General features: G+C 37.0%; 1 protein-coding gene across 1 annotated transcript; it reads right to left on the bottom strand.

Moving 5' to 3' along the window:
• Nucleotides 1-13,088: 13,088 nt before the first annotated feature.
• Nucleotides 13,089-14,471, bottom strand: LOC132032899 (defensin J1-2). Its single transcript, XM_059422692.1, has 2 exons — nucleotides 14,312-14,471; nucleotides 13,089-13,408 (listed from the first exon to the last, which is right to left on the bottom strand). Exons 1-2 carry the CDS (start codon nucleotides 14,373-14,375, stop codon nucleotides 13,248-13,250), a joined length of 225 nt encoding a protein of 74 aa, XP_059278675.1. The 5' UTR covers nucleotides 14,376-14,471; the 3' UTR covers nucleotides 13,089-13,247.
• Between the last annotated feature and the right edge of the window lie 1,232 nt (nucleotides 14,472-15,703).

Here is a 15,703-nt window from a genome sequence, read left to right as displayed (position 1 = left end):
GAGGCGGACAGCCTCAGCAGCAGTACAGTAGATATTCCTCCCAGCCATCCCGGAGTACACCCCCACAGCCTTCAGGCAGGAGGGCCGACGGTGCGGGATATTCGGGAGCGGGACGAGCTCCGGGGCCTCATTCTCACGGACGGGCGAGAGGTACCGATCGGCCGGGGCCATCCGGACCTCGTGTTCCCCCGTGGGAGACACCACCCGGAGAATGCTATCGGGCCACGGGGCGCTTGCTTTATTTGCGGGCGTCGGGACCACCTTATGCGAGATTGCCCGCGTGGAGGTAGTGTAGTGCGAGTGGTGCGGCTCAACCTACGGGTTCGGTGCCGGTTCCTCTTCTTCGGTAGCTATGCGCCTGCGGGCGGGGCAGCCGGCACCAGCGGGTCGTGGTAGAGGTCGCGGCGGAGCCTCCAGTTCCAGCGGTCCACCGAACCGCATATACGCGCTAGCTCGTAGACAGGACCAGGAGGCAGTACCAGATGCAGCCACAGGTATATGAATCCTTATTAGAATTTATATTCTCATATATGCGTATCTGTAGTATAATTGCTGCTTAACGGCGGCAGGTGGAAATTCGAGGGTCGATAATCAGGTATTGATAAATAAGGATGATTAAGGCGCATTCATTGTTATTACGGACTTGGGAGGCTAGGATAGGAAGTAGTAATATCCATAGGTGACAAGTGAGTATGGAAAGTCGAGAGAAGGGCAAAATAGTAATTGTGTTACGAGGGCGTCCGGAAACTGTCAAGACTTTATTTTACTTCAAGTTACGTGACAAAGGTCGTGTGGTAAGGTAAGCGTGACTTTACTAATGTTAGGGCATCGTATTCCACCGGAGTTTCGAGGTTAAGCGTGCTAGAATGAGGGAAATTTTAGGATGGGTGACCCCCTGGGAAGTTTTGAAGGTCTTACAATTTCAGTCAAAAGAGGTAAATGGGGAGCTAGAGCAGTCTAAAGGGACTTAGAATATACTGAGCAGGCGGAAAACTTAGGAGGCTGCGTAAGCCAAAATGGACTAAATCGGGTACAGCAAACGAAGGTGTGTTACAACGCTAGGATCAGGGACAAGTTGAGTGGTGTTTGGAGAACTTTTGCGAGGGAGATGTTGGCAATTATATATGTGTGCTGGAAAGCGTATAGTACTCTATGTATGATCAGATTAGTGGGTGAACATATTCCGGCAACCAATGCGACGATATAAGAAAGACATAAATTGGGCAAGACGACGAAGTTCAAGCGAAAAAGGGGAATAATGATAAGTGGCAATAAAATGAGTGTACCCCAAAAGGGGGGAAGCGGGCGCGAGGAACGTAGAGAATCAGTTAGGGAAACTTACAGGGAAGAATACGACGAGAGAATGATAACGGATAATCTACAGCGACGTGGTGAAAGAGAATACGACTGTGCTGGATTAAAGGCGACGACGTGGCCAATAAAGGAAGACCCCCCGAGACCCTTATACGACCTTATAAGATTAGCCGAACATTCGAGGACGAATGTTCTAAAGGGGGGAAGGATGTTATATCCCGAGTTTTTGCCTATTCGGAAAAATTCGAAATAAACTAGGCTTGAAAGGAATAAGGCTATGTTGATCTTATTTCATAGGTGTGTGTTGTTCATGACCTATTAATGTGGAAATAGCGGGAAAGGCGAGGGGCAAAAATCGGGAACTTCGGAAATTAATTTCGGAATTTCAAGACGAGGCCACGACCAATTGGGCCAAAAGAATAAAAGAAGAGCAAAGTTGGCCCAAAATTAGGGGGTGGCCGGCCAAGCCTTGGCCCAAGCCCCTAATTTTATTAATTTTCCATGTGATCATTATATGTATTTATAGAAGTTCAAGAGAAAGAAAGAAAAGCAAGAGCAAAAAAGGAAACTTTGAGAGAAAGAGAGAAGCAACCATACGGCTGCCCTCCTTAGCCGAGCAACATCAAAAAAAAAGTGAAGAAAATAAGTAGTTTTCTCTAGCAACTCAACTCATTAGAAGGTAAGGAACAACATAGAGTGATTGTTGAAGCTTGCAAGGCACTCTTCATGCAAAGTTGAGGCTTAGCCGTGTGGAGGAAGTGAAGGGAAGGAGGTAAGATTTCATTCTTATTTTCATATATTATGGATGGTTTGTAGGTGTTGTGAAGTGTGGAAATGATGGAAGCTATGAATATGTGGATGTTGTAAGTTGACCGTGTGTATATGTGTGTGTAGCCGTGTGTATGTGTGGCATGTTAGGAGTGATGAAACAATTCTATCTAGCTTGTTGTGTGTTGTTGTAATGTGTTGAAATGAATGAAAATCATGAGAATATAAATGTTGAAGTTGGACCGTGGACAAGGGCACTTGGCCGTGTATGGTGTTGTATGATTAGGAATAATGAATTCATTGTATGTAGCATGTTTGTATGTTGTTGTGGAGTGCGGAAAATGAATGAAACTCATGAAATTTTACTTGTAGGGGCTGGCCGTGTATGGGCAGTTTCAGGGCAGCCATGGTAGATTAATGATATATGGTGTTTTGGTTGTTGTCGTCATGCGTTATATGATGTAAAAATGATGGTTAATGATCCCTAGTTGAAGCAAAAATTGTGTGGGCTGATTTTAAGGATTAATATGACGTAATGTAGTTTCTTGAACTTTTAAGAATAATGTTGTTTAAGCATGGTTTGTTGATGTAATTTGTGAATTGTGAAGGAAAGAATATGTTTGGTGTTATTCTTGGGTTTGGAGGCAATTTCGGGTAAGTTGGAATAATATTTGGCTTGTTTGAAATATTGTATGACTTGCTTAGAGTGTTCTTGCATATGGTTGGATTGTGCTTGGATTGGATATCAAAGTTGGAATATATATATATATATATTGTAAATTGATATTGTAGTTTGGTTGTTGGTTTGGTTGTTGTTGGATTTGGCCGAGTATAAATCTCGGGGTTGGTGTATTTACAAAGGAAGTCTTTGCCGAAATTTCGGTAGAATTTAATGTTCGTCTGGAATTGAATTCATAAAGGCTTATGGCTAATGAGAGTATACTTGGCGTTATGTAGATCTTGGCGAACCCGAAGCTTGAAGGTTGGCTTTGCTTGCGAGCGAATAAGGTATGTAAAGCATCGCTTTCTCTTTTGGCATGTCTTAGTGATACTAGGTTGTGACCCGAGCCTTGGGGTAATTCCACTCTTAGAATCCGAGCTTAGGTATGTACTTTGTTCGTTCCTTAAAATCTACTCTTTGATGGGACCAAAACAAGACTTTCATGTTTTCAAAAGATTGAATTTCAAAGGTTTTACAAAGAATTTTGACTACAAAAGGGTCCCGAACTTCAAACGTCCGTAACTTTTGCATACGAGCTCGGAACGCCCCAAAACATAATAGGTAAGCTTATAAGGCATAACTTTCCCCAAACCACCGTAGTCGGGCTCGGATGGGGGCCGGCACCCGTTCGTGGGGCCCGCGGCTTTTATGCTCGTCTTAATGGTTTTGAAGAAACTTAGTGTTATTTTCTCTTCGACTTCCGCATATGGATTTCTTATTTGATTAATGAGTTATGAATATGATTTTATGCATATGGTTGCTCACGACTCGCTCGTGCTTATGGTCATCGCCTCGTTCACGGATCCGGGCCGGTTATGCTTCGTGCGCATTATGATATACATTCGGTGTGATCTTGTGTTACGGTTCACCGAGCTCCTCTCCGAGGGCCGGGTTCCGTTTGGTGTGATCTTGTGTTATGGCGTTATGGATGGCTATGATGTGTTACGGGGATTTGTCGGGTTACGGAGATATGAAATTCTTCGGTGTGATGCCGTGGCGTGGCGCCAACGACAAAGCGGGCGACCACCGTTCTAAGAGCCTTTGCATGAACTATATTTTTAAACAAATGTTTTAATATTTTGCATATCATATCTACTTTTGTATTTTGCCATTATGATTCTGTATTCCTGCTTTACATACTCGGTACCTATTCCGTACTGACCCCCTTTCTTCGGGGCTGCGTTTCATGCCCGCAGGTACCGACGCGCAGTTTGAGGATCCACCCGCCTAGGGCATCTACTCTGCGTTTTGAGAGCGCTCCTTCGTCCGGAGCCTACATTTGGTATATATACTTTTTGATGCATATGTACATATTTATTCAGGGGTACGACGGGGCCCTGTCCCGTCATATGATTTTGTTACTCGTTATATGTGTGTGTTATGTGCTTTAGAGGTACGTGGACATGTACGTGTATACTATGAGATTACGTATATTATGACATATGTTTGCTATATGTGTGTGTTATGTGTTTTTGGGCGGTCCACCCGTGTGCGTACGGCGGACACTAGTTGGCTTGCCTTTGTGTATCAATTATGCAAAACTAAAGAATAGATATCCAACATTATTGTCATTTCTAGTGGTAAATTATGACATATGTTTGTTTATAAATAAAAACACTAAAAGAAAGAAAAAGATGTAAAAAGGAAAACATGAAGGTATGAACATTCACTTTAGATACCTAATTATGAATTATCTCCAAAGATTACAGTCTGATCTGAATTATATTGCTGGCACTTTCTAGCTTTCTAAAAGGGATTTGCTTATATGAGTTGGGAAGTTCTAGTTGTAGAAAGTGAGTTCATTTGTATGAAAGGAGGTGAGTATACAATTCAAAATAATTTTTATTACTAACCTAAATTATAAAACCTAACTTTACAAGGGATAACGTTTTTTTTATTTTTTTATTTTTGGATTGGTTATATCACGAAAGAATATTGAGATGGTATTATCTCAACTCAGGTTTGTGGTGAGATGGATAAAATTTATTCACCTTTGACGATAGATTGCAAGTACGATTTTAGGATATGAATAAAGTCCTAGTGGGAAGCTCTTCCCTCTTTAATGAGCATTACGCGGTATGATCCGTAATTTTCTAGTTATGAGGTAACCGAATAAATAGGCTCAACAATAATCATGGACTCGTTAAGTGAAGTTAAAAAGAAAGTGAGCCAAGCTTAAACTATTTGCCTATTAGCTAATAAATTTGAAATGACGAAGGATTACTGCCAATTGAGACTCAACACTCCCTTCTATACTATCTCATATATATCGCACCTCAACACTATTTAAAGTTTCAAGCCCGAATTCGGGGGAATGGATTCCCTCTAGTAGTACTAGGGGTGGGCATGGTACGACATTTGAAACTTCGGTTCGGTAATTTTCGGTATTTAAAAATACTATACCATTATCATACCAAATTAATTCGGTATGGTTCGGTATTTTTAAGTTCGGTTTCGGTATTTTGCGGTACGGTAATTTGGTGACCATAGTTCGTTCGACTACGACTTACATATATACATATAATAAAGAATTAAGACTTCGACTATTCAAGAAACGTCTCAATTATATTATACTAACACTTTGCACGCGTAAAATATTCAAAAGAAAGTAAAAACAATGCAAAAGTATTAAGTGTCATGACATATTTCCACGTGGGATTAAAAAATAGTTGGGTAAAGTGTACAAGTTATATAGCTTATGGTACAAACATTCAATGCGTGTACAATTTGTAAAGCTTTTGGTACAACTTGGGTATCCGTGTTCGTACCGCAAGGCACTTATATATATTAGAAATGTTTGAGGCTAAGTTCAAACTAGTCCTTAAAGTATGCACTTGGCAATGTCAGGTACTTTGGTTTATCAAAAGTTAACACTTTTAGTCGCCATCAAATATTTAATAATTTATGTTCATTAGATTTGACGAAAACAATAAAAAAAATTTAAACATATCAAATCCTACAATATGCAACACAAAAATTTCACTATACATTTTTTTTTTCTTTTCTAAATAACCCCTTTTTGAAACTTTGTCATCTTCAGTCTTGAAAATCCTTAATCTTAAAGAATAAAATTATCCTTTCGGAGAGTGCAATAGTATGTAAATATTTGTGCTTCATAATTTCAGTATAGATTCACTTAAGGTAATCACATTCAGAAGGGGGGAGTAGACAATATCACCGAGCATAAGTGTTACCGAGGATGGGGATAGCTATCCTATGCTTGTGAGTATACCTCCACAAAATTGAGGGCCGCTGAGGTCAAGTTCGTAAACCCTCACTAGCAAGTGCTAATTGATTGCCTAGGAGATATACCAACACTTACCCCGCATGATGTCAAATCCTCACGTACGGTAAGACCGCGGTATGATTTCGGGGAGATAGGCCGACACTATCCGGACGTGATGTCAATCTTCACGACGATATGACCACGATTATGATTTTTAGGGAGATAGGGTCGACTCTTTTCCGTGCGTACTCCCAGATCTTCACGTGTGTGGCCACATTTGTGATAAGTTCTTTTTGCTTGTCTTTACTTTTGCATTTCATTAAGGTTATATATATTACAAACTAGCCTTGTCGCACCTTTTAAGATAGTCAAAGAGACTTTACCGGTATCTTTCGTAAATATTTAGCCCGTCGGAGCCTCGCTATGCCGTGTGGCATGTGTTGAGTACGTTGATGACTAGGTACGTGACTAAAAGCGTACTTTCAAGATCCGTTGGTAAGCTTCACCGACACTTCCGGGCCGATAGCGACTTCTTTAGTTAAAGTTGTTTCCTAGACATTTATGCTATTTTCGGGGAATGCCTCGTGGATTATGTTTTCATACTTTACTTTCTTAGTGACTCCAATGATCGTCGATGGGTTCAAATCTCGTACATTATCATATTAGAATCTTTACGTGATTGTTCTCGAGACATTTATGAATAGTCATTTTATTAAATTTTATTATTGACATATTAAGCTCAAGAATATCCTTTCATCAACTAGAACGAGGTTCACTCGAGTAGTAGTACAAAGTTGAGTTCCAACCACGTCACATTTTAGTTTGAGGGAAGAATTAACTAAAGGTGACTTTTTAGTTATGAAATTAGTATAGGTGACTTGTGGGGACCATTTCATCTCAAAACCAATTTAAATATGGGATTAAGATAATTGAGGTTCAAAGTGTATTTTTTAAAACTTCTTAATCTTTTATAAAATACAAAAAGATCCCAACTTAATTCAAAAACCACTAGCCCCCTTCTCATCCTCCCACCCCTCCCCCAGCTCCCCCACACCCCACCCCCCCGCCCCCAATTTTTTTTTTTTTTTTTTTTTAAGTTTTGATATTTTTTATTTGTTTTGTCACCACTCCCCTCCTCCTCCCACCCCTCCCCCCACCCCACCCCCCCCCCCCCCCCCCCAATTTTTTTTTTTAAGTTTTGATATTTTTTATTTGCTTTTTCACTAGCCCCCCTCCTCCTCCCACCCCTCCCCCTCCCCCCCGCCCCCCAAATTTTTTTTTAAAAGTTTTAATTTTTTTTATTTGCTTTTTCACAGCCCCCCCTCGCCTGCCCCCCTTCCCCCCCCCCCAAAAAAAATTTTTTTAAAAAAATTTTAATTTTTTTATTTGCTTTTTAACCCCCACCTCCTCTCTCCTCCTCCCCCGCCCCCACCCCCCACCCCCCCCCCCCCCAATTTTTTTTTTAATTTTGATTTTCTTTATTTGTTTTTTCACCCTCCTCCCCCCCACCAAATTTTTAAATTTTATTTTTTGATTTTCTTTATTTATTTTTTCACCCCCTTTCTCCTCCTGCCAACCTTGCCCCCCCACCCCCCCACCCCCCCGGCCCAAAAAAAATTTTTTGAAAAGTTTTTCTTTTTGTTTTTTTGCACCCCCACCCTTCCAAAAAAGGAAGTTTTTCAAAAAATTTATTTTTTTTGCACCACCCTCCCCCCTCCCCTCCCTAAAAATAAATGATTTTTCTTGAAAAGAAGTTTTGAAATTTTTTTTTTTTTTTGGTTTCTTACTTCCCCCACCCATCCGAAAAAAATTAATTTTAATTTTTTTAAAAAAAAAAATCCGTCCCACACCCCCCCCCCCCACCCACTCCAAAAAAAAAATCTTGAAAGGAAGTTTTGAATTTTTTTTTGTTTTTTTGTTTTGGGTTTAGGAAAAATTTGGATAAAATCCAGGTTGTTGTTGTTGTGTGTTTGTAGTGAAATAGAAGGTTTTTCTCGTTGTTGCCGGAATGGTCGGTGGTTTAGGAAAAGATATCCAACATATGATTTTTTTTTGTTCTTGTCCCGGTATTTATCTGTTCGTCTATAGAAGATATCCAATGATTTGTAGTTGTTGCAACAAGTTCTACACTTGTGGCAACAAGTGTATAAATCTGTGCAACAACTACAAATCCGTCTGATATAGCTTCCGTTATTTGGTTCCCGTTTGTAAAATATCCAACAGCATTTTTAGTTGTTGCAACAAGTTCTACACTTGTTGTAACAAGTAGACAATGTTGCAACAACTACTAATACGTTGGACATAACTTGATTATTTGTTTCTCGCTTGTAGAAGATGTCCAAAGATTTGAAGTTGTTGCAACAAGCTACACTTGTTGCAACAAGTAGACAATCCGTTGCAACAACTACAAATCATTGACATAGCTTCAAATATTTGGTTCTGCTTTGTGAAGATATCCAACATTTGTAGTTGTTGCAACAGTTCTACACTTGTTGCAACAAGTAGACAATCCGTTGCAACAACTACAAATGCATTTGGACATAGCTTCGCTTATTTGGTTACGTTTTGTAGAAAATATCCAACATTTTTAGTTGTTGCAACTAGGTTGTTCATGGTTTTGGTTAAAAACCAAAACCAAACCGAAAATTTAACTAAACCAAATAAAAAAACGAGTACATTTGGTTTGGTTTGGTTTTAAATTTTAAAATCGATAATATTTTAGTTTCGTTATGGTTCTATTAAAAAATAACCGAATAAATAACCGAACCAGACCAATAAATTATATACATAAATTTTATAATTATTTATATGTATAATAGTAGTTTTTCATAAATAATTTTAAATATTTTGTCCTTTATGTTATTTGTGAATGATGTTTATGAACTTATTTATTTTGATTAGTTGTGGTATTTGGAGCCATGGCGCGTTGAACAATTTTTGTTTATGAACTTATTTATTTTGCTTACTAATTGTTGCAATAGATGCATATAGTAGAATTGCTTGGTTGCTTAGTTGCTTAGTTATTACAACAAATTACTCACCTTGTTGGAAAAAAATCAAAAAATTGCTTAAATTATTGTAAAACCAAAAATATGTCGCAACAGATGAGTTAATTGTTGCAACAGATCATACACTTGTTGAAAAAGTTGCAACAAGTTACTAATTTGTTTCAAATGTATGGATCAGTTGTTTAAGCAAGTTGACTAATTGTTGCAAACATTAATCACCTTGTTTGAATTATTGCAACAACTCACTCATATGTTGCAAAGGATGCTCATATCTACATGAACAACTTACTCATATGTCGTTAGTAATTATCTCATATGTTGCAACAACTTACTCATATTGCAAAGAGGTATCTTATATGTTGCAACAACTCCTCCATTATTGCAACATATTCACGATATTGCTAATCTGTTTAAATAAGTTACTAATCTCTTTAGACAAATTGCCTAAATGACCTTAACAGATCATACAATTGTTGAAGAAGTTGCAACAAATTACTAACTGCTTCAACAAGTTACTAATTCGCCCAACAAGTAACTAATCTGTTTAAACAAGTTATTAATGCATGCAAATGATAGTACGCTTGTGGAAGAAGTTAACAAATTACTAATATGTTTCAACAAGTTACTAATCCGTTCAACAAGTAACTAATTTTTAAACAAGTTACTAACTGCCGCAACGTATCATACAAATTTGAAGAAGTTGCAACAAATTACTAATGATTTAGTAGATATATATATTGATCACTAAATATAGTTGATTTCCATTGTTTATCACTAAATATGGGTGAATCAAGTAGTTCACACCAATTCACTCCAATGATCACTCCATTTAGTGCGTATCGACTTAGTTGATCATCTATCGACCCAAAATACCATCAAATTACTTAAGTATATATATTGATTAATAAATATGGTTGATTTTTATTGTTTATCACTAAATATGGGTGAATCAAGTAGTTCATATCAATTCACTCCCATGATCACTCGCTTAATGCGTATTGGACTTAGTTGATTATTTATCCCGACCCAAAACACCATCAAATTGCTTAAGTATGTATATTGATCAATAAATATGGTTGATTTCCATTGTTTATCACTAAATATGGGTGAATCAAGTAGTTCCATCAATTGACTCCAAGATCACTCCGTTTAGGTCGACCGGACTTAGTTGATCATCTATCCCGACCCAAAACACCATCAAATTGCTTACATATATATTGATCAATAAATATGGTTGATCTCCATTGTTTATCACTAAACATGGTTGATTTCCATTATTTATCACTAAATATGGCTCATTCCCTTTATTGATCACTAAATATGGGTGAACCAAGTAAAGATGCCTTAACAAGTGTAGTATCTGTTGCAGCAAGTGTAGTATCCGTTGGAACAATCAGATATCCGTTGGAACAACTATAGTATCCTTTGTAAATAACCGGTATCTCGAAGGTGCAAAGAATCGTAATATCCGTTCTAAGAATAAACTTAGAATTGCCCATCTAATCCATGAAATTTCTATCTAATCCATTAAAGATGTTAGTAGATATATATATATATATATATCACTAAATATCATTGATTTCATTTGTTTAACATTAGATATGGGTGAATCAAGTAGTTCACATCAATTCACTCTAATAATCACTCGTGTTAGTGCATACCGACTTAGTAGATCATCTTTTCCCGACTCAAAATACTATCAAATTGATTAAGTATTATATATTGATTACTAAATATCGTTGATTTCATTTGTTTATCACTAAATATGAGTGAATCAAGTAGTTCACATCAATTCACTATAATAATCACTCGATTTAGTGCATACTGACTTGGTAGATCATCTTTCCTGACTCAAAATACTATCAAATTGATTAAGTATTATATATTGATCACTAAATATCGTTGATTTCATTTGCTTATCACTAAATATGGGTGAATCAAGTAGTTCACATCAATTCACTCTAATGATCATTGGATTTAGTGCATATTCGACTCAAATTACCATCAAATTGATTAAGTATTATATATTGATCACTACTTATCATTGATTTTCTTTGTTTATCACTAAATGTCATTGATTCCCTTTGTTGATCACTAAATATGGGTGAATCAAGTAGTATCCGTTAAATAACCGTAATATCTGTCGCAACAAGTGTGTTCGACAAATAACCGTAGTATCCGTTGCGCAAAAGACATAGTTGTTGAACAAGTCCTTACTCTTGTCAGATAAAACACAACAAGTTACTAACTTTCTGCAACAAGTCACTCCACTTGGTTGGAAAAACCCCAACATGTAACTGGATTGATGCAACAAGTGCCCGCAAACATTTGACTATGTATTGCTTATTTGCCGGAAATCTTTAAAGAAATTTCCGGATAAAACACAAGATTAACAGTTGTTGTAACAGTTCCGTTACTTGTTGGATAAAACCCAACAAGTTACAAAGAGTTATTGCAAATGATTCATTGCTTGCCGAAAACTGTTCAAAGAATTTATTAACAACACACACATTTGTGATTTGAACACGATCAACATATCATATAAACCAAGTTCACAAGCACCAAGAACGTAAATTAACATTCTAAAAAAAGAATAACATTAAAATGTCATAAAGTTCCAACAAATAATCGTTATTACAACACGGTCCAATAACCATGAGCATTTCGTTCGACAACAACTACAAATCGCCGGATATTTTCTACAAAGCGAGTAACCAAATACTCGAAGTTATATCAATGATTTGTAGTTGTTGTAACAGCATTATCTACTTGTTGCCACGAAAGGTGTAGAACTTGTTGCAACAACTATAAATATGTTGGATATCTTCTAGAAACATAACCAGATAAATACCAAGACAAGAACATTAAAAAACATCTATTGGATATCTTTTCTAAACCCTGAATCATACCAGGACAACAACGGTTAAAAATCATCTATTTCACTACACCACACTACATTAAAACTTATTTTCAATATTCTTTTTGATGGAAGGGGGGTGCAAAAACTTTTCAAAACTTTTTTTTAAAAAAGCAATTTGGGGGGGATAGTGTAGGGGTGGTAGAAGGGAGAGGGGTGGGTGAAAAATAAAAAAAAATCAAAATATTTTAATAGTTTTGGGGGGGGTGGGGGGGGGGGGGGGGGTTGGAAAGAGGGAGTGAGATCGGTAAGAAAAATTAAAACTTTTTTTAAATTTTTTTTTTGGGGGGGGGGGGGTGGTGGGGGGAGGGGGAGGAGGAGGAGGTAGGGGGGGTGAAAAAATAAATAAAGAAAATTAAAAAAAAATTAATTATTTTTTTTGGGGGTGGGGGGCGGGGGTGGGGGTTAGGCGGTTGGGAGGAGGAGGGGGTGAAACAAAAATAAAGAAAATAAAAAAAATTTGGGGTGGGGGCGGGGGGCGGGGCGTGGGGGTGGGGGTGGGGGAGGGTTGCGAGGAGGAGGAGGAGGGGGGTGAAAAAAAACAAATAAAGAAAATTAAAAAAAAAATTAATTTTTTTTTGGGGGGTGGGGGCGGGGTGGGGGGTTAGGGGGTTGGGAGGAGAAGGGGGGTGAAAAAAAAATAAAGAAAATAAAAAAAAAATTGGCTGGGGTGGGGGGGGGCGGGGGGCGGGGAGGGGGCGTGGGGGCATGTGGGGTCGGGAGCGGGGGTGGTATGGGCAGAGTGGGTCAAAGTATTAAAAATAAAAGCTGAGTACTGAAAAGTGTTAAAAATAAAGTTGAGGGTTAAAGTATCAAAATAAACTTTTGGGCAATTTCAAAACCCTTAATCACTAATAAAATTATCACCTCTACCTAATAATTAAAACTTGAGTCACCTATCTTTAAAATAAAAAACTAAAGAGTGACTAATAATTAAATGTCCCTAGTTTGAGGCCGTGACATTTTATATTGTTCAAGTATCATCATGTCTAATCCATAAACCAAAGCTGCCAAACAAGACTACAAAAGAAGAAGAGATGCAAGAAGAGCACGGCGTATGTAATATTAGTACAACTGACAGAAGGTTGCAATCAGAAGTTGCCAACAACAGTAACCATTAACTCCCAGAAAACAGAACAGAACAGAACAATTCTGTTTCTTGAGTTCATATGATCTTATTTCATGACAAGCACAAGAACAAACCAAGAAAACACTGATTAATTCCTATTACACAGCAAAACAGTCATAATTAACAACAACAAGAACTCCGATCCAGAAATTTAATTAATTAATTTAACAGTGTCTAGTACAGAAACAACGGCGACGGAATCCACGGCAATGGCCACCGTGAAAGCCCTCAGTATGGCAAACGGAACCACAGTTGCTCTTACTGAAGCACAGTCCCTTGAATCGATGACTCTGCGATTCGCAGGTCCTCGCCTCTGCCACCATCCCTGTACATTAACGTACGAGCGAATTCAGAATCTAGAGTCATTAGTGTTGAGCCAAGAATATATAATAAAGTAACTAACCGTGGTTTTTTTTATTGGTAGAAGTTTAAGTTTTTAAATGAAGTGGTCCACGGTTTAATATGGTATAAGAGTAACGGAGGTTGTAAGTTCTGGTCTCACACGAAAGTCATTATCAAACACAATTTTTACGTGTTTGGCCTCTAAAAATTATCAGATCCCCACACGCGAGGAGACATGTTGAGAAGAATATATAAGTAAATAGAGTTAATGGTTAAAAACACACCTAAATTATCACTTTTTCTTGAAATTTTTACCTGAATTATTTTTTTCTACCTGAATTATCACTAACTATTTATCAATACACACCTCAACTATCAGTTGTTCACTTTTCTTACCTGAACGTTGGTGATAGTTTAGGTAGGAAAAGGAAACAACTAATAGTTGAGGTGTGTTTTGATGAGTAGTTGGTGATAGTTTGATGAGGTAAACTCACGAAAAGCAAGATTACAAACATATCACAACATTTGTGTGACTATATCACACATATCACAACATTTGTATATTTATAAACATATCACAACATTTGTGGGACTATAAATTTCTAAAATTTATGACCTTAAACATGTCATATAGCAATTGCATGAATACAAAGATTTCTCATTAATTAAGAGTCTCACAAGAAGTATAAAGTTAATTATTTTTCAATTTAGAAGTATGTCATTATTTTGATAAAAATAGGCAAGTATGTCAAATAAACCAACTGCCTATGAGGTTCCATCATTTTTCAATGCAACACAAATGAAAAAAGAAAAAGGTAATTAAAAGAAGAACACTACAAGAATAGCTTTGTTGTATATATCAAGAACCAAACAAGAAATTAATTACCAGAAGCAAAAACCAGCATCAACATAAGGAAAACAGTTGCAGCTACTCTCGAAAAGCCAGCCATATTGGAACTCTTCTTTTATTTTTCTTAATTTCTTTTCTGTGGTACTAAAGAGTGAAGAGGCTACTACTAAATACGTCTATATTTATAGTTATGAGCGTAAGAGATGATATTGAACTGTGGGGCGTGTTACTTTGAATAATCCAGAAAGAAAAAGTAAAAGAAAAAAAAAAAACAGTACACATTATCTGTATCTGTGTAACGAGTCATGAACACTCGATGTCCCCTAATCTTTGCTCCTCTATCATCTTTACATAATTGAGGGCTAAGGCAGAGTCGAAAGTTAAAATTTGTGAATTTTAAATTATAAAGTAGTTATATCATGTATTGTCTTTTTCTCTCTCGAGCCAAGGGTCTATCAGAAACCATCTTTTTACCCCACAAAAGTAGGAGTAAGATGCCGCGTACATCCTGAGTCTCAAATCCACGTGCGAAAATACTTTGGGTATGTTGTTGTTGTTAATTGTTCATAATTAATATATTTTTTAATGTCCATATAAGGTCTTATTAAACTATTGGGTTCGAAATTTGAATTCGCAGGTAATCTTCTAGCTTTGCTCTTATACATACTTATTCATTTTTTGATCGAAATGTACTCCCTTCGTTTCGCTTTTTCATGGCGTAATTTGACTAGCACGAAATTTAAGAGAAAAATGAAGGCTTTTGAAATTTATGATTTTAAATTTTGTTACAATATTTTTGTGTGGCTATGAAAATTTTGAAACTTGATTTTGAACATGCCATAACATTCATGTGACTATAAAAACTAGTCATTAAGGGTAAAATAAATTCAAAGTTAAATATTTTTAAAATTTTAAAACATTTCCTTTAGACGAACCGATAATGAAATAGTGTCACCGAAAAGTGTATAATTCTAGCACTTTCTTCCTCAAACCCCCCCAAAGAATAAAAGCAGAAAAAAGGTACTAAAAGAAAGCACAATAAAGAAAAGCACTAAAAGAAAGAAAAAGATGTAAAAAGGAAAAATGAAGGTATGAACACTCACATTAGATACCTAATTATGAATATCTCCAAAGATTACAATCTGATCTGAATTGCTGGCACTTTCTAGCTTTGTAAAAGGGATTGCGTATATGAGTTGGAAAGTTCTAGTTGTGGAAAGTGAGTTCATTTGTATGAAAGGAGGTGAGTATTCAATTCAAGATTATTTTTTTATTACTAACCTAAATTATAAAACCTAACTTTACGAGGGATAACATTTTTTTTGGATTGGTTATATCACGAAAGAATATTGAGATGGTATTATCTCAACTAAGAATTGTGGTGAGATGGATAAAATCTATTTACCTTTGACGATAGATTGTGAGTAC

Source organism: Lycium ferocissimum, chromosome 10 (genome assembly GCF_029784015.1).
Source record: "Lycium ferocissimum isolate CSIRO_LF1 chromosome 10, AGI_CSIRO_Lferr_CH_V1, whole genome shotgun sequence".
In the NCBI taxonomy this organism is placed as follows: Eukaryota; Viridiplantae; Streptophyta; class Magnoliopsida; order Solanales; family Solanaceae; genus Lycium; species Lycium ferocissimum.
The sequence above is the reverse complement of the archived record's forward strand: the minus strand, read 5'-3'. Positions and strand labels throughout refer to the sequence as shown.